A 25,302-nucleotide genomic window follows, 5' to 3' on the forward strand; every position below is an offset into this window, starting at 1 on the left:
CTAGTTCATATAAATTAGGGTGCCCTATAAGTTATAACGGTTTAATTATATTTGAAGTATTAACCATTTTAAGTTTGAATTCCGTGTATGTTATTAATATTTTTGAATATGCATTTGTAAAATGACTTCAAATTCATATAATTCATTTCAAAAAAAAAATGTTTTCATCAATCTTTAAATCAACTTAAATTAAAAAATTAAAAAATAATAATAATAATAATAATATTAATAATAATAAAGAATACCGCATATCATAGTTGAAGAAATATAAGATATATGGAATTTTAGGGTAAATTTTGCTTGAATTTAAAGATAAATAGTGCCATTTGACCCGCCCTAATTATGGGGCTAGACTTTGCACACTACATTAATTAATATTGGAGTAGGTTCTAAAATCTGTTTATCTATTATATAAGATAAGATTAAGAATAATACAAAGGTGCCTAGTTTAAGCTAAAGTAAAGTATAAATATAAGTCAATGTTTAGGGACAAAAATATTTTCAAAGATGCCTTAACTAATCCAGCATGTCTATTTTCAATTTTGAATTCCCATGTTGCATGCAAGGCACGTATATTTCACTAATTTAAGAAAAAAAAACATCATAAATGGTCCCTATAGTTTGCTCCGATTTAAAGTTTATTTCTCATGGTTTAAAATTTTCATAGATGGTGTTTGTGTTTTCAAAACTTTTGACGATTGGTCTTTTTTACTAACTTCGTCAGCTTTTGTCCGTTAACTGAATGGTCTTTTAAACTGATGATTTTTTTTTTTTTCTTTTTTTGAAGAAAAAATGAAATTAGGGTCCTACAAAATGAAAAAGCCAAACACTAATTTAACACCTCACCACCTCCATTCCCTTCTTCTTCCCCACACTGTCTTCTTCCCCGATCCTTACCCCGTCTCACCACCGACAACAACCAGGTCGGAAAAAGCATGCCGCCATCAATTATAGAGGCATTCACAATAAAAAAAAAACACAATTAACAGAATGAAATCAAAGAATCGTGAATCAGGATACTTGCAACTACAGTTCTTAACCATTTTACTTACAATGTTTAACCCTGAATGTTCAGCACTTAGAAGATCATATACAAGTTTCTCAAGTCTCTTTGAACTCATTGATGGTTTAATCACATTCCCTTTATATAAATGGAGCTACTTTTGACCAATCTTCCCGATTAATCATCAGATCTTCCCAGAAGCTCATTGTCAGATTTGTCAAGAATTGGATCAGCTTTTGCAAAAGAATGTCATGGTCTCTTTTATTTCTTCTGCAGGTGAAGACGAAATCCTTTCGTCTTCCTCTGCATCTGTCTCTATATTCCCCTCTCTCTTTGGGAATCCAAGAGAAAACAAACCCTAATTCCTTCTCATTTTCTTGAATTTGAGATCGATCGATCCTATTGAAATCCCGTGACGACGGCTGTCGGCTTTATTGTGTGCTTAAATACTTTTCAATGGGATCAATATCCTATTCCCAAATACACTCAAAAGGATTCAGCTTTCTGAATAATCAGAGCAATGGGGTCAAAGACCCACCTAGACCCACATGTAAAAGAAGCTCTTATGAATGAACAGATGAATGGAAGGTGAGCTACAAATTGATTTCTATGTCTAAAATACACATAAACATATCCAGGAAGAATAAAAACTACTCCCACCATCATCACTACACCCAACACCATGTAACCCATTGACCGAAAAATGGGTGATTGACCCCACTGATTGAAACTCAATTTTTTTTATCATATCTAGTGTATGTATGTGTGTGTGTGAGAGAGAGAGAAGAGTCCAAAACCAGAGATGAAGTCTAGAGTTGAGTTACAGAGCAAAATCGGAGAAGCACCTGTTGGTAATCTTTTTGTTTATCCATGTTCATCATTTATGTTATTAGGGATTTTTTCATCCAGATTCAACAATGGCTCCCTGTTCGTATTTAGGGTTTTAAGTTCTAAGTTCTAACCATCAAACGGCTATAAGTGTGGAGAGATATGGATCTAGGTGAAGAAAATGGTGGTGGTAATGGATTGCTTTTTGTTGAGGAAGGTTTGAACTTTGAAGAGTAGAAACCTGTATTCGGTGTTCAAATGTGTGTGTGTGTGAGAGGATGGGACGTTTTCCATATTAAATTTCTTTTTTTTTTAAATAAGAAAAAACATCATAAATAGTCCATGTGGCGGTGAAATGACGAAAATGTCATTCAGTTAACAGACAAAAGCTGACAGAGTTAGTAAAAATGACTATTCGTCAAAAGTTTTAAAAACACAATGACCATTATGAAATTTTTAAACTATGAAATTTTTAAACGATATGGATTAAACTTTAGATCTGGAGAAACCACAGGAACCATTTATGATGTTTTTTCCTAATTTAATTATCACTTTGATTTTTCTAACATGTGAATCTGATTAAGGTAAGATTTCTAAAAAATAATACGTTTTTAGAAACAAGTTTAAAGAGTTTTTACAAGCCTAAACTTTTAGCTTTTATTTTTTTCAAAAATGTTTCTTATCTACTTATAGTGTTTTTTGAGCACTAATGTTTTCAATGTTTTATAGAAGAACAAAATCAACAAATAGGATGTTACTCATTTACAACATTAACCCGTATGCATAGTTCATGCACTCTTCAGCTTCTAGAAGATCAAGAACTAACATCATAATTAATAAATAAACTATTGTACAGATTTTAAATATGAAAAGAAAATGTTATCTAGTAAACTCGATATGATCACTCCTGATTTGTTGATTCACCTGATTCGTTAGCTAAGAAAACGGGTGGAAGTGGAGCTGTTATTTTACACAACTGCAAACAAACAGAATCTCTAAATCAAACTATTTAAACAAGCTACACAAATACATTAAAGATTTAGATATAATAATCTATATAAATACTTATTAAAAACTATTGCATCATAATCATAATGAAAAATCTTTTAACATAATACCTCATTTGTGATTGGATGACAAAGAATTAATTGATGAGCATGCAAGTAGTAGCCACAGTCTCCGGGAACAGGATTTGCAGGCTTGTTATACCCTCTAAAAATACATTTTTTTTTTTTAAATAATCTAAAATATTTATATAAATGAAGATGAAGATAAAATAAAAATGTTACCCATCTTCAGCAAATGTTTCATCAACAGTTTCAGGAGCACAACACTTTGGTATCCCACCACTAACATAAAGTGGATCACCTGCCAATATTATTATGTGCTCACAATTTACTTCTTTTGAAACCTTTTTTCATTTTTTTTTCTTTAAAAATAAAAATAAAAATGAAATTTACTTTTTTTTAATCATTTATGATAAATGATTTGTTTACCTAGCAAAGGATGTCCAATGAAAGAAAGATGAATTCGGATTTGGTGGGGCCTACCAGATTGAATCTCCACCTACTCACATTCCCAAAAGAAACACAACCATGAAATTTAACATTTACATAAAAAGAAAAAAACAAAATACAAATAAATAAAGACTACTATGTTACATCATGAGCATAACTCATGTACAATTATTAAATCCCAATACCTGAACAACTGTTTGGTTATTTTTTACATCTCTTTTCAAAACATGAAGTCTGCTCAATGCTGGTTTCCCTGTATAAAAAACAGACATACTAAAAATTAAAAATTAAAAAAAAAAAAATTACATTAATAACCACAGAAGTATAATTATAAAGTGAGAGAACCTGAAGAAGAAGCAACATATAACCCTTTAGCAACTCCAGGATATTTCAATGTTCCAATTGGTTCTTCAATGACAATCTGTAACACAATGCATTTATGTTGTAATAACTAATAATACATTTCAAGATTTTACAAAAAAAAAAAAAAATGTTACATGTCATGAAATGGACATTTATGCATTAAACATAAAGATGTTCACCTCATCATCATTTATAATTCCACATACTAGTGCCCTGTATATCTTTGACATTTTGACTACCTTGTTGACTTTTCTGCCCATATAAAGATTATATGAAATTATTATTTATTAATTTTCCAAAACATAAGATTTTTATTTGCTAACCTGTTACCAACAACCTGTGATGTTTTTTCAGCAAAAAGAGCTGCAAGCTTAGTTTTTGCAAGCTTTGTTTTTGCACAAAGTAATATTCCTGTCATAGAGAAGATTATAAAAGAAGAAATATTACATATTATCTAAAACATAAACAATTGTTCATTAAGAAGTGTTACCTGAAGTTCCTCTTCCAAGCCTATGAACTGGAACAGGACATGATTCTTGATTCTTCATATGCCATTGGAGCTGTGTGAGAACAGTTCTTTGTTGAAATTGTCCACCAGGTAAAACTTGTAAACCAGAGGGTTTATTTAGAGCAATCTGAATACAATGAATAAACATCTAAGTCAATATTTAAATAAAACAATAATAACCAAATTTGAATGATCAAAAAAATAGATGTTTTTGATCAAAGTACCAAATGATCATCTTCAAACAGAACTTCAAGCAAGTGGGGTGCATATGGTTCTTTCCATGGATGTCTGTGATATACTAGTTCCCTACCAATCCTAACAAATACAAAATGTCAGAACTCAGAATAAGTGAATAAATAAATTTATTGGCTGAAATGAAACAAAATCTTGATAGGTGGAAGGGTAACCTTAGAACAGTCTTTGGATCAGTGATAACTGTACCATTAACTGTTATCTGCCCATTTTCGATTCTCTGCAACCAACTGTTGAATGTTTAGTACTATGAAGAAGTAAGACACACCTCGGGTTTGCGATTAAAACTGAATCTTATTGAGCGAAATCGTTAAAATCCTAGAGTAAAACCCTAATTTGAAACCAAAAAAAGACTGAAGAAATTATTCGCTCATCGAGTCTGAATTTCTATACGCTAACAATTGAGGTTTTCTATTGTTATTGAACAAATTTGTTTAAAGAAAGCACAGATTTACCTACATCGATGAAATGTAGCGATCATATGACAGTCAACAACATTCTAAGTAATGTTTTGATTTAATTATTCTTAACACAAACTTACCCTAGTAAAGGAGCTGAACTCTGATGCTTGATAGAGTAAAAGTCAATCAGCGTCAAACCTGCACAATTAAAGGTTTGAGTTTTAAACCATCTTCACTCGTTTTCTGTGCAATTAGAGAATCGTGCGTATGCATATGTTTAGAAAGGGGGAGAAGGACCGGAATCAGGTGATCGGACCAGGTCACGATAGGTAAGGCCGTCGTTGAACTCTGGCCAAGGCTTTCCAAACGTCGCCGGAGATGGACTGTCGGGTGTATCTTCACTGTTCGTAGACATTATGCCAAACAATCAAAACTTTCGTGTCAAAAACAAACATTATTTGTTTAAACGTAAGTTACAATTATAGTCCTTAGGCTAAGAGGAGTGGCACACCAAATACCCTCGCTAAGCAACTTGGAACACCGCCCCTAGCGCTCGCTAGGGGGCTCGCCACCGGAGACTCGTTACTTTGTTAGCGAGGAGAGAGAGAAGGTGAGAAATGAATGTGATTGGTACGTGTGTGGTTAGCGAGAAAGAAGTAATGTTGGCGAATGTCATCTTGATTTCTGAGAGAAGAAGCAGAACATTTCACGCAATCGTAATACTCTTACTTGTTCTTGTTAAAAAATCGAAGTCAATTTCAATGGCTGAATAAGACATCAACTTCATCTGCATCAGCTTACAAACGTTTACCGGTTCAAGCTTTTTCCTTTTTTTTTTTTACCTCTTCTCTTCTCAAAATCAGTACCCACAAGTCTAAAATGAACATTTAACAAGGTTGGCCTAATCACACAGACCGTCAACCACCCTCATAATTTGTCAATGGTATTTACAGGAATACCCATGTGACCACAGTGTAAGGAAATAATATTCTCATTTGACATATAACTTTTTGCACACAAACTGTTTGATTAAATGTCTCTTTGAAGTGGTAACTTTGCTGGTTTTGAGAATCTAATTTTTGGAGTTATTGTATGTGGAAGGAATCTAATTGAGATTTGGAATTTTAACCTTTGTCTTGTTTCGGCTCAGGTGGATAGTACAAGGTTTTACCTGTTATGAGCCATGAGTTTGTTGCTTGTTGTCACAGATTGTCAATCTACTCATCCTACCGAAGGTAATTCCTAATTAATCATGAGATTATTGATTATGAATTATGATGATAAACTTTGGTATAGAAGGTGGATTTACTCATGATAACCTTTTAAATTAATGTGCAATGACAGCACTAGATGTCATTTTTCACATCTTCACTTAGATATGAGTTTTATCAAGTTTGTGATAATTTTGGTTTGGTTTTTGTTGGGTGTGGCAAGAGTTTAAGGAATTGTACCTTGCAAGGACAAATCTCTGATCTTAGCAGGATACCATATTGCTTATATGTAAGCATCTAAAGATTATTAAATGTTTTGGAGAGATATCTCGCTTGGTTCTTGTTAAATTGTTATTTTGACGAGAATTATACATTTCACTATTTTAGAGACCTGAGCAATAACAATCTTAATGGATCCATAACAACCATGAGTCTTTCTATGATATCACATCAATGTAAGAACACTTGATCTTTTACAGGGTGTTGTTCTGGATTCTTGTACGCAATAAAACAAACAATTTCATATGATAAAAACTATGCAGATATCACAAAATTTTCATATGAAAAATATAATTGATATTATATTAATTGTTTGTGGCTTAAAAAAATAAAATTTGTTTAATATTTATGCACAAAAATGTTTCTATATTAAAATAAAGTAATTTATTTAAATTAGAAAAAGAAAAAAAATGGAGTGCTAGGAGTGTTACCACTCCCTACTAAATGTTAAGATTAGGTGCTAAATGGTCAAAGATGAAGTGGCACTCCAAAATATGAGGCGGCAAGGTGTTAGGAGTGTTACCACTCCCCTTAGCCTTATAGTTTTATAGTCATCTGCAGTTTTAGTTTAACTTTAGAATTATTGAAATGGCTCATCTTTATGGTTTTCAAAACCATCTAAGATGCTCCATTAGATATATACCTGTGAAAAAAAGAAAATGTCCCTCTTTTTGTATCTATTATTTTTCTTCTTATTATGTTTATTTTAATTACGGTTAGTTTTTTTTTTAAAAATTAATTTGGACCGTCTCTCGATTGGTTAAAAGTTGCATATATGATCTTTCGTTAGTTTAAATTTATAAGTTTCATCCTTTGCGAGACATGAAATGACTATTATGTCATTTTTATTATTATTTTGATTTATTTTTCCTTCTTATAATTAGTTATGAAAAAAAAACACACACACACACACACCTTACCCACCTTATCCTAACCCCTTCCCTTTAAACCCTCTTTTCCTTAAGCCACCAACAAACCACCACCGGAGACGACACTATCTCGTCGGAGAAGAGAGTCGTCAGACCATCAATGAACCACAAACTCTCTCTCTCTCTCTCTCTCTCTCTCTCTCTCTCTCTCTCTCTCTCTCTCTCTCTCTCTCTCAATACGAAACACACAAAAAAATGAAATCTGTAGACAAAAAACAAAGATCGATCGAGAGCTTTCCGACGATTGAGGGGGTTTAAGGTGGCGACAACAAAAGAGATGATCGGACCAAAAGGGGCGGCGAATATCTTTCCGACAAAGGGAACCAGGTAGGTCAAACATATTTTCCATGGGCTAGGGTTTCGTCAAATATGTGTCGTCATCGACGTCGGTCGGTGTTGTAAAACTCGTCGAGTTTGTCGATTACTTGTCCGGGTACTCGCTGCTCCGCCCCTTACCGATGCGAGTTGCAGAATCCGAGTACTCCCCAATCGGCCCTTTATTGAAGCGAACAGTGTTGTAAAACTAGGTCAACTCGGTGATTAATATGTATAATATACTTAATGATTTATTATTTAACACACACATACATGTGATTATTACTACATATATCTTAAATTTTCAGTAATTATTCATGAAGTGAGACCATTGTGTGTTTTTCAGTTTTTTTGTATTCACATGTATCTAATTTTGTTATATATTTCAATCAACTTATGGTTTTAACTTATGATTTTGACATATATAATTTCACTAAAAATATTTCTACATGAATTACCGAATCCAAGTACTCCTGAGTACTCGTTACTCGGTAGTCGGCCGAACAGGTACCGAGTAGCGAGTTCTACAACCATGACGTCGGTTATGGTTTCAGAATCACTGCCTCTAAGATCTTTGTCGATGATGGTTTCAAGTCGTCGAGGGTTTCGAATCAGCAGTTTAAGATCGTCAAATACATCATCAAAGGGCGTGGATCGTGAAAGCCATGGTCGAGAACTACTATGCTTGCCTGATCGTGAAAGCCACCACCACCTAGGGTCTCAGATCTAAGATCGTCGTCGCTAGGTTTCCAAACAGCCACCACAGGTTTCAAATCGAGCTCCACTGTCAGATTTGAGAAATAAGATAGGGAGGTGACATAGTTTAAAGAGAGGATATGAAATAGAGAGAGCCATAGAGAGGGAGGGAGGGAGAAAAGCGATGCTATCTGGTGGGTTTCGGTGATGGTGGACTGTGGTTTCCGATGGTAGTCATTGGTGGTAGACGGTGGTTCTGGTGGTGTGGTGTTGGTTTCAGACAATGTAGAAGGATAAAAGGAAAGGGGAAAGAAAAGGAGGAGGGTGGGTTGGGGTGTGGGTGATGTGATTTGTTTTCTTTTGTTTTTTTAATCTAAATTTGATAAATAAACCTAAAAATTAAATGAAAAGGAAAGGAAATAAAAAGGGTTAATATAGATATATAGGGTTAAGAAACACTGATTCATTTCCATAGAACTGCAAGACATATCTCCGTAAAAATCTTTAAAATTCACAACAATAAATAATTTCACAAAATAATTTGTGAAACTAAAATCACCTTAAATTAGAAAAAAGATATTTAAGATTACACTAAATTGGAACACCCACAAAAGTAAGTGTATAAAAAAAAATATATGTTTCACAAAGACTCCGAGGGTGTAGGTGTGTTTTTTAATTTTAAAAGTATTTTTGGGACAATTATTTATTGACTTATGGATTTTTCTAAAAGGTGTGTTTTTTAATTTTAAAAGTATTTTTGGGACAATTATTTATTGACTTATGGATTTTTCTAAAATGAGTTTTTTTTTTTTTAAATATATTTGAATTAGCTTTTGTGATGGCAAAAATCAAAAAGTCAATAAATTGTTTTTTAAATAGTGTTTGGCTTAGTTTTTACATGTAAAATGAACAGAAATGACATGCTGAAGTATTTACTATTTTACATATAATATTTTATACTTAACAATTTTTTTCACAAAAATTATAATTTTTACCTTTTTTTACAAAATTTCTTTAAAAAAATAATAATTTTTTTTATTAGACCATGATAATATTAAAATCACGTTCATACAAAAGTAGAATATAATTTGTAAATAACTCATAAAAAGTATCATAGGTAACATTACACGAATCATCGTTACTTGTACAATGTGTATTTGAACCTTCTTCATGACCTTCACTACTAGTATCACCTTGTGTGGGATTGTAGGATTCTTGTTGTGCCCTATTAAATGTTTCATCAAACCTACCAGCATTTCTAATATAGTTATGGATCATCATCGATGCTATTACAATACAAATACTCACTTGATGCTCGTATTTGTAATTAAAATGTATGTCTCTTAATAACGCCCACCTAGCTTTCCACACTCCAAAAAGTTCGTTCAATGATATTTCGCAATGATGAGTGGCAATAGTTAAATTTTCTTTCGGTCGTCAATGTGAGAAATTGTTGGAGAAGAGCGGGAGAAACCTGTCGTGACCTTTTCAAGAACGAGAAAGAAGAGGTTTTATGCTTCTGGCGTGCGTCGATATAAACAGGAGGATATGTGTGCATGGATGTGAGGACTTTTAAGGGTTATTAAGGGCACAAATGTAATTTGAATGCCAAAAAACCAAACGCCCATTTAAGAAGTCACATGCCCTTACTTTTCATTTTGAGCTTTTTAACCCTTTAAAAAATGTCATTTAAAAAGCATTTTACCCTTGTTAAACATTTTTTTTAACTTGTTGGCTTTTTAGAAAAAACCAATAAGTCAATAATTCACTTCAAGAAGCACATCCAAACACCCTCTCGGTTAGACCTGACAATTTCATACACGAATACACGAATCTGTGAGAGACACGACACGAATACATCTTAAAAATTAAGATAAAGCTTATTTCTCATCGTGTAATCGTATCGTGTCAAATTCGTGGCTGGCACATTTTCATGACACGAATACACGAATTGCCAGGTCTACTCTCGGTTCAAGCCCAAGTGGAAGTTTCGCCAATTGTAACTTCCCTTGTCTTTGGGAGTTTCTTGCTAACCGTTAGTATTTGATTTACCTCACAAGATGAGTGTGAGACTGTTTTTGGGGTTTGGAATAAAATGTTAATATTACCTTTTATTGTAAGACAACTTAAATTAAAGTAAAATCAAACCTCTTACAATTAATCTTTCATTCAAAGACTCATTTTATTAGCTTAAATACAACTTAAGTCAATACAAAAAATGATAATTCCAATCACCTCCCATATTTAGTTTACATTAATAACCCCCTCCAAAACTTATAATACTCCACAATCTTACAAAAGACTAATATTTCCAACCCTCTTAACAAAAAAAAAAAAAAAAAAATCATCCATCCAATAAGGGAGGACTCCAGTCGTCCAATACTGGAATTGGACAACTGGACTCAGGCTACTACTGCAGGTCCAGTGACCTGCAGAGTTGCAGATTCCCATTCGACCGTCTCCCCACACCGTCCATCCCTACCGTCTATCGTTTTCAGGCGATACCGTTCAGCCCTAGACCCAATCACCTGACCTAAAACAGAAGCCGCGATAGTAAAAGCCATGGCCGATTTAGGCATCAAAACCGACTTTCTAAGCATGGCAATAAATGGAACGGCTGCATGAACAGCTGCAAACCAAGAAGGTGAAAATTTCTTGGTATGTTCTCTCCATATCCCTAATGGAACATTAGCTGCCATGCCCATAACTCCAATCACCAGTACTTTTTCGGGCAGCGGTTGTGGCCGGAGGTTTTTTGCAAACACGGTTTTAGCTAGAGCTGCCCGGGCTGCCACGATGACCGGCGGGCACTTGTAGTTTATCCCTGATGGTGGTTTAAGTGCCTTGGCCATGATTGGTAGGATGTTAATCACTGATCTATACGATTTTGCTATCGGGCAATTCCCATTTTGTAGCCATTCTTCACCCATTGCTTCATGATTCGAGTCTTTGTTCTGAAAAAAAAAAAAAATTATAAGAAGGCATGTTAGATCTTTTTAAGTTTATTTATATATGTTTGAAAACGTATGTTGTGTTTTTTTTGGGGAAAGTGAAAGTAGGTTGTTTATTGCTAGCTAATGTACCTTTGAAGACTTTTTCTTGTTGGATGGTTTATGTTTTCTTTGTTGACTTTTGAACATCTCGTTAAATGCATCAAAACCAAAGGCCCCACCAAACCCTGAGAGACTAATTGTAGCCGCTTTAGCCGCTAACGGGTTGAACCGTTGTGGAGCCGGTTCGGACCCATGTAATGATGGCTCGGAATCGGAAAGTGGAACCACACCATTTTGGCCATGGAAAACCCTAAATGCTCTATCAAAATTGGGACCATCTTCAAATATAGGACCTTTTGTTGCTCCCCTTCCCCGGACCTAATCACAATAAAAGAAACTATGAGGATGGTTTTAGCAACAAAAACAAACTTTCCAATTTTCCATATCAATAATTGTTTTTCGTAATGATTTAACCATTTTTTTATTCAATGCAAAATACAGAAAACATAATATGTATTTTCACCATTTTAGCGATTTGATCATTGAACTATTGTTTTTTAATCGATTTAGTCATTGAATTATAATAATAACAATTATAAGAAAAATATTAAATTACCGGTAATGGGATAGCCACGGAAGATGAAAAGGAGAAATTAGTAGGTTCGTTAATGTTATGCAAAAATGGGCAACTAAGAATGTCTCGTTGAGAAGTTGATGATTCCTCGGTCATATTCCTACCAAAAAAGTTCATTTTTATGGCACTTTGATCTGCAAGAGAAAAAGAAAATGTAAATAAACATCATAATGTTTTGATCTCAAATTGTTAGTGTATGGTGCTCTATATATGTATATGTTGGAGTCAGTCATGGACTCCTTACACAAATGACAAATAACTATTATTCGTTTGAAATTTGATGTGGATTAATGAATACGTTTCACTTTCTACCATATTGATGTGAATTAATGAATATGTTTCACTTTCTACCATAATATGTAGCTACATAAAAAGATACAATAATTACTATAAATAGAAACTGTTTGTGTTCAAATTAATCACAATTTTGGCAAATAGAATTTTGACCTTCGGAACCTAAAACCATAATAGTGAATTAATTCTCAAATTCCTTAAAAAAAAAAAAAAAAAAAAAAAAAAAAAAAAAAAAAAACCCTATAAATAGATAGTTTTCAACAATACAAAGTTTAATCGACCCTAATTCTCAATTTGAGCAAAAACCCATCAACGATTCAATCTGAAACTTAATTCAAATGAATCACACGATCAAAATTAACCATTCAAAGCGGAAATAAAAAGCGTAATTTCGTCATACCTTTAGAAGACGATGATGCGGGAAGATGGATTGATGAAAAATCAACGAGTTTAATATGTGATAAAGAAAACAGATGAAAGAATCAAAAAATGTTGAAGGAGAGTAATGAAGGGAAGAAGATGCGTTGAATACAAAGGAGGGAAGGGGGGTAATATGCGTTCCACTTCCACACTCTCGAAGACCCCCAAAACAACAGCGTGATGTACATACGCACTTGGTCAAAGCTTGGGGGCTGAATATAAAACGACGAAGAGACCCATTCTTTCTTGTTGATTGGTCAAAGCTTGGTCAAAGCTTGCTGCCTTCCTTTGACAATTTTCGACTGGAAACGCATTGTCAAAGTTGCAATCTTTAATGGCGTTCTGACTCGATATTTATTTATTGTTTATATGTTTATGGTAGCATGAGTGGTATTATAAATTTGGTCGTAATATTTTAATCATAATAATAACATGTGTTAACAATGTAATATTTTAACCAACTATATCTAGCGGGTTCAACTAAAAGTTGGTTAGAAAAAGGTATTGATTATTAATAAATTTAATATCTTATACTAGCGTTTATTTTTGTATATTAACTTTTATTTACACATACTAAAATTTATTTATATATACTAACATCAAAATAACCATTATTTTAAATTACATATAATAATTTAGCCATCTTTTTAAAATTGCCAATATAACTACCAACATTTTGGCAATTAATTGTTTGGTTGCGAATTTCATGATTGCTGGTGCCCCTATATAACATGTTAAAAACTTTCATAAATGGCATGCACAATATATAGTGTTCTCCTTGTGTATTTTGAAATTATAAAAAAAAAAAAAAAAAAAAAAAAAACTATATCCAATAAGGTTATGAATTATTATTTTTCCAAATGGATAGCTCTAATGAAGTAATCATTTTCTATGTAGTGAAATTCTTTTGTTTATACAAACAAAAAACAAATTCTGAAACATATTATAACAAGTTTGAAACTATAAACATTTTTAAAACATTAGGTTGTCTCTAGTTTACGAAATTTAGTGCTAGTTTTGTGTATGAATGCTAGGTTCTCAAACCAACAAATAAAAAGAATAAAATAATTTTTGGCCATTACAATAAGCTTTTTACATGTTTCCAGAAAGATTTTAAGAGGTGCACACAAGATAAATAATATAATGCTAGTAGGGTTTGTGTCCTGAAGGATAATGTGAGATTGAATTTTGGCACGAAAGTGACAAAAAAGGGTGTTTGAAAGAACTAAACCGAAGAAAAAAAAAACATATAATGAATATGTAAACGGAAAGATAAATAGTAAAAACATCCGATGTCAAGTACATTCAATCTTGAATTGTGTATTAAACTTGGACTAACATTCGAGTCAAATTGTGACTTAATTTAGTACTAAAGGATGTTAACAAACTCTACTGCCTTTTTACTTGTCAAAATGTTTAACTAAAATAAACTATTTAATTAAACCTAATCTTACTTATTTAAATAAGCTCTTAAATTCAGTTGAAAGATAGTATTACGTTTTGTACAAGTATTTCACAAGCACGAAGGGCTACAACATGTTTTGTACAAGAATCAATCTATTGTTTGCTATTGAATTTTAATTCCTATGACAATAAAGGATTTTAGAATTTAAATAATTTTACAAGAAAATTGCCTAATTTAAGTGGCCAACAAGAATTAAGCAAAAATTCAAGATTTTTAATCCAAACAAAACATACATTACTAAACCAAAAGTGTTACCAATATTAATCCAAAGTAATGAAACACAACCAAAAAGTTCTACTACAATGAATGTTTGTTAAGTTTTTTGGTTTGTTGACGTGGCACCAAAACTCAACTAAATGAAAAGTAGTGGGAATTTAATATTTTCACAAGAACAATAAAATAGAGAGCTACTTTGAAGAAGGTTCTTGTTCCTCTGTGGTTCTCTTGTATTCTGGCTTCAGTTCATAAGTCCCTTGGTTTGATCCTTTGTTGTTATAGATGCACAAATCTTTAAGCATATCTTTCAAGAATTGCTGAAAACAAAACAACACATTTTCATGATTTTACATCATTTGTAGAATTAGCTTCTTATTAAATATCTAACATTGAAAAAAAAGAAATATGAAATTAAGGTAACAACATACTTCAGGTTGATCTGTTTCAGAAATAAGCTGCTTCAATGTCCAATTGGATTGTCTCTCAAATAACTTAAACATAATGTCTTCCATCTCTCCACGATCCCTTCTTGTTCTTTTTGTGTCTGATCCTTTCACTGGAGCTTTCTTCCTCTGCTGTAAAAATGACAGAATGCATACAGAAACTTAGTATAAAGTATAAAATAGATTAAAAAGAAACAGGTCTTGATTACAGTTTGTGAAGGGGGTCTGAAGGCAATGAGCCCTGGCATGGGCCTCATATGTGCTCCATTATCATTGTCAATAACCTGAAACAAGAAAGAAGAATGATATATTATCAATGATTACAACAAATTTTTAAATTTTGTTTCAAGAGTAAAGAGACCTGTATTTGTCGAGTTTTAGTCATATATTTGTTTGTTCTTTCACGACAGAGCTTCCCATACTCCTCTATGTTCTCATTATGAGGTTTCATGTCAAATTTATGATATATTTTCCCTTCAACAGAAAGCCTTCCTGAAATCCACAAGTGTCACATTAGTCATTTCCATTGCCATTGTTGTCCCAGATACAATGTCTTGATTGATAGTTGTAGTTGTAATTAATTTATACAAAAAGTTGAAGAATGCTAATGCTTTTACCTTGTTTGGATTCGGAAAATACAGACATTGGGATAAAATCTGTTGACATGTCCATGGAGTAACATTTGGGTACTCTCCCAGATTCAGTGCCAAGCAACTCCATAGTAAACTGACCATATCATGTAAGAATTGCATAAATTAGCAGGAAATGAAGTAACAAGCTCACGAGATCTTTGATTGATACGAGGCCCAAATTGCTATGAATCATTAAGAAGAATAAACGCATATAAGAACCCTTTGTAAAATTCAAATATCATTCAGCAACATTGAGGATTATAGATTAACATGAATTTATTGTTCTAGCACTGTCACCGCGCTTCATTTACACGTCGCATGCATACATAAATGCAAAATTGAACTTCTACTCAAATAAACGGAAATAAGATCTAGTGAAATCACTCGAAACCTAGATTTATTCACAATCGCGATCACAAACTAAACAACATTCGTTTGATACATATACATGGGGACAAATACAATTATAGGGTTGACATTTTCACAACGTGTAACAAAACGAAACGGCAATGTACCTGTGTAGATGAGAAATCATTGTTAGGGAGGAGAGGATCAACGGTGACGACAACCTTGGCGCCGATTGGAGCTGAAGAAGCGTCGAGAGGCGTCGATAATTGCGGTTGTTGTTGCTGTTGTTGCGTAAGTGAACGAGACACAATTGGAGGGCATTTCATGAGCCATACGTGTCTCTCTGATTTGGTCGTCTCTAGCAATTGTTGTCCACCGCCGTTGTTAGCCTTCACGGCGCCGACGGTTTTGCTGGTGGCGATTATTTGGTCCTCCATTTTTGTAACGGCTTTTTCTGGGAGAGGAATGACAGAGGTTCTCGGGGATGATTGTATGCTCGTATATATGTAGCGCAGGCGTGTCAGAACTTTTCCCATAAATTACGTAAATTACCCCTTTACTTATACTCGAAGTACATTTATAGGTCCTAGTTAATGAAAATGTTTGTTTTACTCGTCTTCTTGATTATTTTGTTCCATTTCCATTTTAGTCTCTTTGTAAGTGTTCATCCAAAAATCACTTTTTTCCCGTATTACTACTTGCATTGTTTTATTTGGTTCATCTTTGATGGCTAATTTGTATTATAACTCAAGATTGTTATTATCTCCGTCAATTTAAGACTAAACTGCACAAATGGTCCATGTGGTTTGCTCAAAATTGCCACTTTGGTCCAAAAAAATTTGGACTAGCACCAGATGTCCAAAGTTTTCATTTTATTGTTTGTTTGGTCCAATCTGTTTTGATTTTTTTCCAAATGACAGATTTGCCCCTGTTAATATGTTTTTCTCTTTTTTCTTAATTGTTTTTCTGATTTTCAGATTAAAAAAAAAAAAAATTAAACCTCTTTCTCTCTCTCTCTCTCTCTCTCTCTCTCTCTCTCTCCAACACCATACACTACCCTTATATCTCCCTCATTGGATCGAAAACCACTCCACCAAGCAACCCTCCAATCTGATGCCTTACATCTTCCCTCTTCCTCTCCGATGACTACTGCCGACATAAGCAAAAAGGAAGCAGACGCTAGGCTACCGGGCAGCCTCCTACCACCGAAGAGCTGCTCTTGGTTACCACCATCGACCACCTCTGTTATGTTGCTGCTTTTGCCATTTTTTGTGTGAATCGCAAAGGGCCAAACCGAGGAATCTAATGACCCATCATTTTTTCTTTCATCATCTTCACCGGAGAGGATGTTCATTGGCGATGATAGAGAAGAAGGGCATGTTGTAGGTACGCTATCATTGTTGCTCCAATTGAGGGTTTTCGAGCCCTAATCACACCTAAATCAAAGTTTTCGGTACTCTCTCCTCCGATTAGGGCTTGAAATGATTTCGACTTCATAACTTTGGGTTGTTTTATATCTGATTTGGGTTTTAACCTAACACAAAATACAGAGGAGGGAGAATGCAGAAGTAACATTTGAAAGGAGGAGGTAGAAGGTGAAGGTTATCAACGGCGCACTAGATCCAGGCACTGCTTACTTGAGGAGGCTGTTACCGAGGATTAAGAGGCTGTTGAAGAACGATAGCTTTAAGGAGAAGGCAGTTAAGTTGACTGTCGTAGCGAGTGTGATCAGCGTCGGTGCTGCTTCGATTCAGGTAATTGTGAGGAATCTGGTGACGGTTATGGTTGATTTCGTTGTCAAAAGTGAGGATTGAACTGTGAGAAAGGCGACAGCAGAGGCGCTTGAGAAGTTGGCTTTGGTAGAGACAAATTTGTTGCCGGAGTTCAAGGGTCCTTGCTTGAAAACATTTGAGGCAAAAAATATGTGAATCAAAATTAAGTGGTGATTATGTGGATTTTCGTTGAGAGAGAGAGAGAGAGAGAGAGAGAGAGAGAGAGAGAGAGAGAGAGAGACGTTTAATTTTATTTTTTATTTTTTTATTTTTTTTAAATCTAAAAATCAAAAAAACAATTAAGAAAAAAGAGAAAAACATATTAACAGGGGCAAATCCGTCATTTGGAAAAACATCAGAACAGATTGGACCAAACAAGCAACAAAATGAAAACTTTGGACCTCTGGTGTTAGTCCAAACATTTTTGGACCAAAGTGACAATTTTGAGCAAACCACAGGGACTATTTGTAAAGTTTAGTCATTTATTAATTTTAACTTTTAATAAAATGATATTTTAATCGTTGACCTTTTTTAATATATTCTTAAAAAATTTATCTAATTTATCCATGTCTAAAATGTTATATAAAACTTTATGGATTTAATTAGTCATTTTTAAACACATATCATATTTTAAATAATTAAAAACATTACAATAAATTGTTTTAAAAAGAAATATATTACAATATATTGTTCGGAAAAATTAATATGAAAAACTAATACATCATAATTATAAAATAAAAATGCTTAAAATCAAAGTACATTGACAAATCAATATATAAAATAGCCGATAAAAAAAAACAAATAAGATATGTCGTCAAATGTTTTAAATGGTTAATAAAGAAATTAATAGTATTAAGCTATAAAAAATGGTCTTGGCAAAATGTGAATATTTGACATTGTAAGAATAACATAAATGACTTATTTAATACTTTTATTTCTGCTAATTAGTTTTTTTCTACTGTGTGTTTACTTATTATCTTTTCTACTTCACGTAAGTGATGATTTTTGCTTGTATTAACTTATTTATTGCAAAGAGTTTTTTAGATTTTTGTATTATATATTTAAAATCATGGTTTGTTAAACATGACAATTTGAAAAAAAAAACAAAAAAACAAAAAAAAAACATTAGTTGTGACGCGTTAAACACAGTTTTATTATTTATTATTTCTAAATCAAAATAACTTTTTCATAAACAAGCTCGAGGATTAACGACTTATAGCAATAAGGATAAATTAAAAAATATTAACTACGAAGAAATCATTGCGCTAAAGAACCACTTATATATGATTATATTTTTAAACGGGTAACTCTTCATTTAAATATTATAGTAAATATACCACCAATAAGGGGACCTAATGTAAGGGTGAGCAAAAAAACAAAAGTACTGAACCATACCATATAATTTCATGCGATTCGGTATTTGGTTCCACCAAATCATGAAATTTAGATCTTGAGACTTTCGATTTCGGTGTCATGGGGTTTGGGTAACAACCAGAATCGAATCAAAATTTCTACTCATGTTTGAACACTTATATCTCTCATATAAACTTGGATTGGATTGATTCTTTTTCTTGCATCATCCTTCCCTTTCTTGGCTACATTTAGTGATTTTACACAAAGAACCAACTAGTTTTGATAAAAATAACCTAAATTACATAGTCCTTAACATGTTCTCTCGACTTTGGATTTTCTTTCTTTTTTTTTTTTTTTTGAACAACTATTTTATTGAAAAATATTAGCAAAAAGCTAATAAAGAATTACATAGGAATGAGAAATCTATAGAAAAGTCTCAAACTTTTGGAAAAAGTTTCAAAAAAGTCCTAAATTTTTTTTTAAACAGAAAAGTCTCATTATTTTGAGAAAATCACATAATCTGTCATTTGTTGTTCAAATATAAAAAAAATGACTTTTTCATTAATTTGGACAAAATGTTAAATAATCGGAACTTTTCTGTTCATAAATAAACTTTTAGAACTTTATTAAAAAGTTTCCCAAAATAATGGGACTTTTCTGCATTAATCTTCATAGGAATCGATAAAATAGGGTTTAATATCCAAGACCGTCTAGTAAGACTTAAGTTCCTATTTCTATTTACAAACCAATTATAGTAATAATCAATCTATCTATCGATTAAGGAATTCCTTCTAGTATTTTGACTATTAAAGATGATGAAATTCCTTCTAGTATTTTGACTATTAAAGATGATGAAATTCCTATAATTCCGAAGAAATTCCTATAATTCCGAAGAAGCCACCACATTGTCATAATTCCTTCTTACCATAATTTTTCAACATTAACACTCATAACTCACATATGAAGTCAAATTGGACCGATTCTTTTTGGCGTGTGTTTTTTGTTGCCTTAGTTGTATCTCATAATAAAAACCTCATGTTTTGTGGTATTTAATCCCGAGTGTCATAGCCTCAAACATGAGATGTTGCACAAAGAAGAAAGAAAATGAATACTAGAATAGGATTGGTACCTAAGTACCAACCTACCCACTACCCAATCTAGTCAACCTATCCGTTTTGTTGTATCTAAATTGATGGTAGTTATAAGGATAGACTATTTATATTGGAAATTGAAGAAACGCAATTACACATTTATCTTCATAGCCTTTCGATTACATTACATACAGTGAATCCATTTACCACTGAATTCAGATGAACAAAATTACACAACCCTTGGTGTTTAAAGCAGTTGCAACTTGTAACAAATAGCATCATCAATGGAAAATGAATATGCAAATAGCCACAAATAAATAAAATAAAATAAAAAAAGGTAGGGTACAGTTCGCGCCATATGTACAAAACAGATACTACTTACGATTTACAAAGCTCTTTCTTGATAACCCAAAAACAAAAACAAAAATACGAAGATTTGTGAAAAGAGGCCGATGATCAAACCTTCGATTTACAAAAACGATGAGAACCTATACCACCCCGTACCTACCTACCTCTACTCCACTTTCATCTATAAACCACACTTGTCTCACTTATAACTACATCTAAAGACTAAAGCATAATTATAATAGGTTAAATAATAATAATTACTATTGTTATTATTATTATTATTAGCTTTTGGTTTTAGTCGGCTGCTGCTACATCTTTTGTCCCATGATGGTTTCTTACAGTCCTAGGTTGCCGAGGAAATGTAAAAGGGTCGCCTCCAATTAACCCTAACCCTCCTCTCCCATTACTCATCTGGCTAGATTCCGCTTTAACATCCAATGAACCTTCATAAATAAGATATAGTGACATATTTAGAAAAAAGAAGATATACTGATTTTACTTTATTATTTTTTTTTTTAAAAGGTAAAAAAGTCATACCAGGTAGAACTACTATAGGATCTTCTGTAGCAGAAACTATATCGCAGTTGTCTTCGTCTGAATCACTAAGAACAATCACACTTGGATCACCGATTGAAGATGAAGAACTTCTGTTTGTGATTCCAGATGTTTGGTTATAATTATTATATGGCATGGAATCCATCATCTCATTATTATTATTATTATTATTATTATTATTATTATTATCATCTTCTTTCATGTTATTATCAGAAGAACCACTACTCATTGATATTACTTCATACCCATAAGGTGCAACACATTCTTCTAATTGATTTCCTTCATGTTCGCTTTTCACTTCAGAGATTTCCATATTTGAATTTGAATTAATATTAAATTCAGATGTACATAAAGATCCTTCCGGAAGATGCCATCTTTCAAGATCCATAAATGGACGACTCAGTCTCGTTCGCCATGATCCGTCGGATTTAACTTCAATCTCGGTTACGTCTTCATCGCAAGCTTGCATCTTTTATAAAAAAAAAAAATTAAATGAGAATTTTGAGTATATTACATTTTTGGTCCCTGAGTATAGCTGGTTTTTTGCAATTTTAGTCCTTGTTTAAGGTTCTTGTAGCGCTTTTGGTCCCTTAGTAAGGAACAGGGATCAAAACGTTACAAAGGACCAAAATTGCAAGAGAATCTTTTAGGATCAACTATGAAAAAATCAGATATACTCAGGGAGCAAAAATGTAATTTGCTCTAGAATGTAACATAATTAAATATATATATATATATATATATATATATATATATATATATATATATATATATATATATATATATATATATATATATGAACAAGAATAATACCATTTTCACGATACGATTTAAATAGGGGTCGATGATGATGTCTTCTAAGGAATAGTTCTTTAGGCAAATAGGGCATTGCCACTGCAAACAAACAAAAACATATCATTTATGCAAATTACAGGTATACAGCAATCGGAAAGGGAATGGAATAGATCATTCCATTCCATCATACCAATTCTTAACATAATAACAGTTACCTTTCTAGATCGTTGGTTAATTTGGACAAGGGTATGAAGATCAAAACATCCAAGGTGAATGCATCCTTTAAATCTAGCAGCAGTTTTCATTCTACACCCACTCATCTGCCATTCATAACGAAAAACAACAAAAAAATATATTATAAAACCACCACATAAGCTTAAATTACTAAATTATGCAAATTAATTAATGGTTTTATCAGAATAGTTACAGGGCAGCGAAGATTAATTGTGACATTATCTGCAATAACTTCCAAATCACTGTCACTATCATCATTTGCAGCAGCCATTCCTCCACCAATGCAACGACACACACGGGAAACAGCTTCAGTAAATGATTCACCTTCTTGTTCATTAGGAATCATGCTGATAACCTACATTTAATATTATAATATTTTATATTATTATTGTTAATAATTATTAAGATACTTTTATACTTTATAAAGAATGTACCTGTTGAACAGTACGTTGTTTCACAAATCTGACACCCAAGCAAAAAGGTCGACCATCAGAACCAGATAAAGATATTGTGTTGTGTCCCTCCACCAGAAACACCGAAATCTGAAAAGAAAATAAAAGTAATTTCATTTTATTATTATTATTTTTATCAACATTTTTTATTCCATTCCATTCCTCATTGTATTACGTTGTTAATTCCATTCCTTTTGTGATTCCAATTCTTCATACAGAAGAATCATTATAAAATAACTTACTGAAGGACCATCATCACGACCATTGGCTCCAAGTGTCTTTGATCCAGGCCTATTAATTGTCTTAACAGGAATTCCTGGAAAATCCACAACTTGGAATTTAAAATTGTAAATTATAAATACAAACCATAAAAATCAAATACAAATAGTATAATGACAAAAGCTAACATACCATTGACTTTTAGATCAGGATATTGAGGCCAATGCATTCTGAATGGAACACTATCATTGAGTAAAATGCACCATGCCTGCTCAAGAAATATGACACAAACTTTTTTTTTATAAAAAAAAAAAAAGAAAAAAAAATCCATCCACCCAATAAGAAACCTTTTTTTGAAAATGTAATAAGATGATAAAAGAATCAAACCTGTACATCATATCCTGATTTCTCAAGTAAATGTACATTTGCTCTTGTAATTTGGAAACTTGTTTCCACATTCTGTAGTAACTGTGATTCACTAAGAAACACAAATATTGCATTACAATAAAACAGTTCAATTTTTCAAGATTTAAGCAAAATATGTAAATAATGAAGATAAAAAATATATATATAACTTACCCATCATCCGGAACATTTGAGACACTGAGCTTTACAGGACATAAAGGGTGAGCCAAACTCTTCCAAAATCTGATCAAATCAATTTTCAAAACAAAACCCATTACATAAATATTAATATTATCACAAACCATATAAAATACAGAAAAAAACATAATCAGATTGATCAGATAAATAAGAGGGTAGATTAGATTATACATACGGGTCACACCGATTGATTCTACAAATTTCACAATAATGCTGAGAAGAAACAGGTGGAGTTTCTTCAGTAGACTCTAATGGGATAATAACACATGGAATGTGTTGTAAAACATGACATTGTGGATCTGCACACTGAATCATGAACTCTGTTTTCAGTGGACTACCACATGGACAACGAACTTTTTGATCCACAATCTCTTTTTTTGGTGTAATGCTACTACTATCAGAGACACAATGTCCACCTGTTATTGGTTCAGTTGCCCCTGTATGTGGCATTTTTCTGTAACAATAAAATCATATAAATAGGTGTAGGAACAACTGATGTGGACTTATTACAAAAGTTAAAAAAAAAAAAAACAAACTTACCTGTAAATGTCATCAATTATCTTTGTTACATCTTCCTTTCGGATAAGTTTATTCTTTTGTGGACCATGAATATCTGATAATAGAAACAAAATTAGGAGGAATGTGAGAAGAAGAAGAAAAAAAAAGTTGAAAAACAAGAGGTCCTATTCATATACCTTCTTCATCAGAAAGCAAAGTCAGTATCCTATCCATGAGGTCCTATATTAAAGTAAACATGTCATAAATTTTAGAAAAATATGTGGGGGGAAATGGGATAAATGATAAAAGGTATAATCAAATGAACATTATAAAATAAAAAAACAGGTATAAACTATAAATATACCTGCTTCCTCCCGGTTCTTGCAAGACCAAGTTGGCCAAGGACATCCTTCAGTTCTTGGATTCTAAAACGTGCCATTCTTTTCTAAAAAACGAAAAGTATATAGAAAAGAAAAAAAGTTAATGCTGTAAAAAGAAAAAAGAAAACACATGAAAATAGAACAATCCAGAAAAAAGTAATGTCAATAATAGTAGTAACACGAAAAGATTGATAAATACTCCGTAATAGAGAGTATCTAGGGAAATGCAGTTACTACTTTTGGAAACTTATAAAATAATCACATCACTATGAAGATTGACTAGAAACACACACATGATAGATAGCCCACTCAACATCCTACTACAGAACTTAGTCCCTGAAATTTTTACAGATAGCAGTATGGTTCTACCATTTGTTCAAAATGGGCAGATGCACTGGATGCTAAATAGATAGTGATAGTCCACTGTGCTACAGTTATACATCTTGCATTATGCTGGCAATGGAAGAATTAAGCAAAGCAAGGAAAAAGTGCACCGATTGTTACCCACACTCAGACAGACATTTATATACCCATAGATACATACATAATATACAGTCACAGACACGTCCGTAGGGATTCAAGAGCACCAAGTCCGTAGAGATTCAAGAGCACCAAGTCCGTAGGGATCCAAGAAAACCAACTTTTCTCTGCGTGATTTCAGACAATATGGGCAAAAAACATAACAATATCCCCGATAGCTGTAATTTATTCGAAAATCAATCACAAGGGAAAATTCAACCGCATAACATTCACATTCCGCAGCAAATCAATCAAAATTAACCTCCGCAAACATCAATTACGACTACACTGATCATAAAAACACCATAAACTTTTAATCAAGTGAAAATTTACCTTGTATTCAGGCACGATATCATCCATCTCTATTCAATCTTCTGTTCCAAAGGAGCGGCACAAGTGCAGGTAACTAACCGGATTAATCAATTAGCAATTTACTGTAATGGTGACTGCGACGGTGAATTTTAATTAATCGAGGATTAGGGATCCTGAAAAGTGTGTGCTTTTTTGGTGGATTAGCTTGTGTTTTTGGGAATGGGCGATTGTAGTTGTAGTAATTCGCGGTGATAGTCAGTTGAGAGTAGAAGATGAAGGAGACGAAGAAGGCGGAGGCAATTAGTGGCGAACTGGTAGCGGTATGACAGCTCGGGGACCGGACGTCAAACGAGGGTTTTTCGGTAAGGGGATTTTTAGTTTCCTTGCTTTTATAGTGTCAATCGCATCAAGGTTTTCGTATTTT

At 32.9% G+C, this 25,302-nt stretch overlaps 4 protein-coding genes across 7 annotated transcripts; all 4 read right to left on the minus strand.

Annotated features, from left to right (window-relative positions):
• Nucleotides 1-2,570: 2,570 nt before the first annotated feature.
• Nucleotides 2,571-5,352, minus strand: LOC145134758 (Pseudouridine synthase family protein). 2 transcript variants are annotated; one of them, XM_079069591.1, is made up of 13 exons: nt 5,170-5,352; nt 5,013-5,070; nt 4,627-4,701; nt 4,444-4,525; nt 4,202-4,346; nt 4,035-4,122; nt 3,891-3,963; nt 3,694-3,769; nt 3,534-3,601; nt 3,328-3,397; nt 3,121-3,199; nt 2,950-3,043; nt 2,571-2,807 (listed from the first exon to the last, which is right to left on the minus strand). In XM_079069591.1, exons 1-13 carry the CDS (start codon nt 5,285-5,287, stop codon nt 2,733-2,735), a joined length of 1,101 nt encoding a protein of 366 aa, XP_078925717.1. In that variant the 5' UTR covers nt 5,288-5,352; the 3' UTR covers nt 2,571-2,732. The 2 variants fall into 2 exon arrangements, with proteins under 2 accessions (XP_078925717.1, XP_078925716.1); XM_079069590.1 differs by having other exon boundaries at nt 4,444-4,534; nt 5,170-5,350.
• Nucleotides 5,353-10,465: 5,113 nt separating this feature from the next.
• On the minus strand, nt 10,466-12,762 carry LOC145133627 (uncharacterized). Its single transcript, XM_079068558.1, has 4 exons — nt 12,624-12,762; nt 11,912-12,063; nt 11,386-11,673; nt 10,466-11,256 (listed from the first exon to the last, which is right to left on the minus strand). The coding sequence occupies exons 2-4, from the start codon at nt 12,044-12,046 to the stop codon at nt 10,705-10,707; spliced, it is 975 nt and encodes a 324-aa protein (XP_078924684.1). The 5' UTR covers nt 12,047-12,063; nt 12,624-12,762; the 3' UTR covers nt 10,466-10,704.
• Nucleotides 12,763-14,346: 1,584 nt separating this feature from the next.
• On the minus strand, nt 14,347-16,209 carry LOC145131108 (Transcription initiation factor IIF, beta subunit). 2 transcript variants are annotated; one of them, XM_079065841.1, is made up of 6 exons: nt 15,915-16,209; nt 15,385-15,493; nt 15,129-15,259; nt 14,977-15,051; nt 14,753-14,896; nt 14,347-14,641 (listed from the first exon to the last, which is right to left on the minus strand). In XM_079065841.1, the coding sequence occupies exons 1-6, from the start codon at nt 16,182-16,184 to the stop codon at nt 14,516-14,518; spliced, it is 855 nt and encodes a 284-aa protein (XP_078921967.1). In that variant the 5' UTR covers nt 16,185-16,209; the 3' UTR covers nt 14,347-14,515. The 2 variants fall into 2 exon arrangements, with proteins under 2 accessions (XP_078921967.1, XP_078921966.1); XM_079065840.1 differs by having other exon boundaries at nt 14,753-14,899.
• A 4,052-nt stretch (nt 16,210-20,261) lies between these two features.
• LOC145131107 (E3 SUMO-protein ligase SIZ1-like) lies at nt 20,262-25,269 on the minus strand. Of its 2 annotated transcripts, XM_079065839.1 has the most exons (16): nt 24,900-25,268; nt 24,032-24,112; nt 23,865-23,907; nt 23,710-23,782; nt 23,345-23,623; nt 23,146-23,214; nt 22,954-23,044; nt 22,759-22,834; nt 22,590-22,663; nt 22,330-22,437; nt 22,089-22,250; nt 21,877-21,981; nt 21,680-21,760; nt 21,112-21,335; nt 20,849-20,958; nt 20,262-20,754 (listed from the first exon to the last, which is right to left on the minus strand). In XM_079065839.1, exons 1-16 carry the CDS (start codon nt 24,924-24,926, stop codon nt 20,606-20,608), a joined length of 1,752 nt encoding a protein of 583 aa, XP_078921965.1. In that variant the 5' UTR covers nt 24,927-25,268; the 3' UTR covers nt 20,262-20,605. The 2 variants fall into 2 exon arrangements, with proteins under 2 accessions (XP_078921965.1, XP_078921964.1); XM_079065838.1 differs by having other exon boundaries at nt 20,849-21,335; nt 24,900-25,269.
• Between the last annotated feature and the right edge of the window lie 33 nt (nt 25,270-25,302).

This window comes from Lactuca virosa, chromosome 8 (assembly GCF_052849685.1).
Source record: "Lactuca virosa cultivar CGN04683 chromosome 8, Lactuca_virosa_CGN04683_v6, whole genome shotgun sequence".
NCBI classification, from domain to species: Eukaryota; Viridiplantae; Streptophyta; class Magnoliopsida; order Asterales; family Asteraceae; genus Lactuca; species Lactuca virosa.

What these genes read in the sequence shown, in the direction of transcription:
- LOC145131107 (XM_079065838.1), bottom strand. Translation starts at nt 24,926, where the DNA reads ATGGATGATATCGTGCCTGAATACAAG. An exon ending in ATAATTGATGACATTTACAG is followed by an intron (nt 23,624 to 23,709) that starts GTAAGTTTGTTT and finishes TTATTGTTACAG; the next exon opens with AAAAATGCCACATACAGGGG. An exon ending in TTAACCAACGATCTAGAAAG is followed by an intron (nt 21,761 to 21,876) that starts GTAACTGTTATT and finishes GTTTGTTTGCAG; the next exon opens with TGGCAATGCCCTATTTGCCT.
- LOC145133627 (XM_079068558.1), bottom strand. Translation starts at nt 12,046, where the DNA reads ATGAACTTTTTTGGTAGGAATATGACCGAGGAATCATCAACTTCTCAA. An exon ending in CCGTGGCTATCCCATTACCG is followed by an intron (nt 11,674 to 11,911) that starts GTAATTTAATAT and finishes TATTGTGATTAG; the next exon opens with GTCCGGGGAAGGGGAGCAAC. An exon ending in ACAAGAAAAAGTCTTCAAAG is followed by an intron (nt 11,257 to 11,385) that starts GTACATTAGCTA and finishes TTTTTTTTTCAG; the next exon opens with AACAAAGACTCGAATCATGA.
- LOC145134758 (XM_079069590.1), bottom strand. Translation starts at nt 5,287, where the DNA reads ATGTCTACGAACAGTGAAGATACACCCGACAGTCCATCTCCGGCGACG. An exon ending in GGTCCGATCACCTGATTCCG is followed by an intron (nt 5,071 to 5,169) that starts GTCCTTCTCCCC and finishes TTAATTGTGCAG; the next exon opens with GTTTGACGCTGATTGACTTT. An exon ending in CATTGGACATCCTTTGCTAG is followed by an intron (nt 3,200 to 3,327) that starts GTAAACAAATCA and finishes TAATATTGGCAG; the next exon opens with GTGATCCACTTTATGTTAGT.
- LOC145131108 (XM_079065840.1), bottom strand. Translation starts at nt 16,184, where the DNA reads ATGGAGGACCAAATAATCGCCACCAGCAAAACCGTCGGCGCCGTGAAG. An exon ending in ATGATTTCTCATCTACACAG is followed by an intron (nt 15,494 to 15,914) that starts GTACATTGCCGT and finishes TGATATGGTCAG; the next exon opens with TTTACTATGGAGTTGCTTGG. An exon ending in CTAAAACTCGACAAATACAG is followed by an intron (nt 15,052 to 15,128) that starts GTCTCTTTACTC and finishes TTCTTGTTTCAG; the next exon opens with GTTATTGACAATGATAATGG.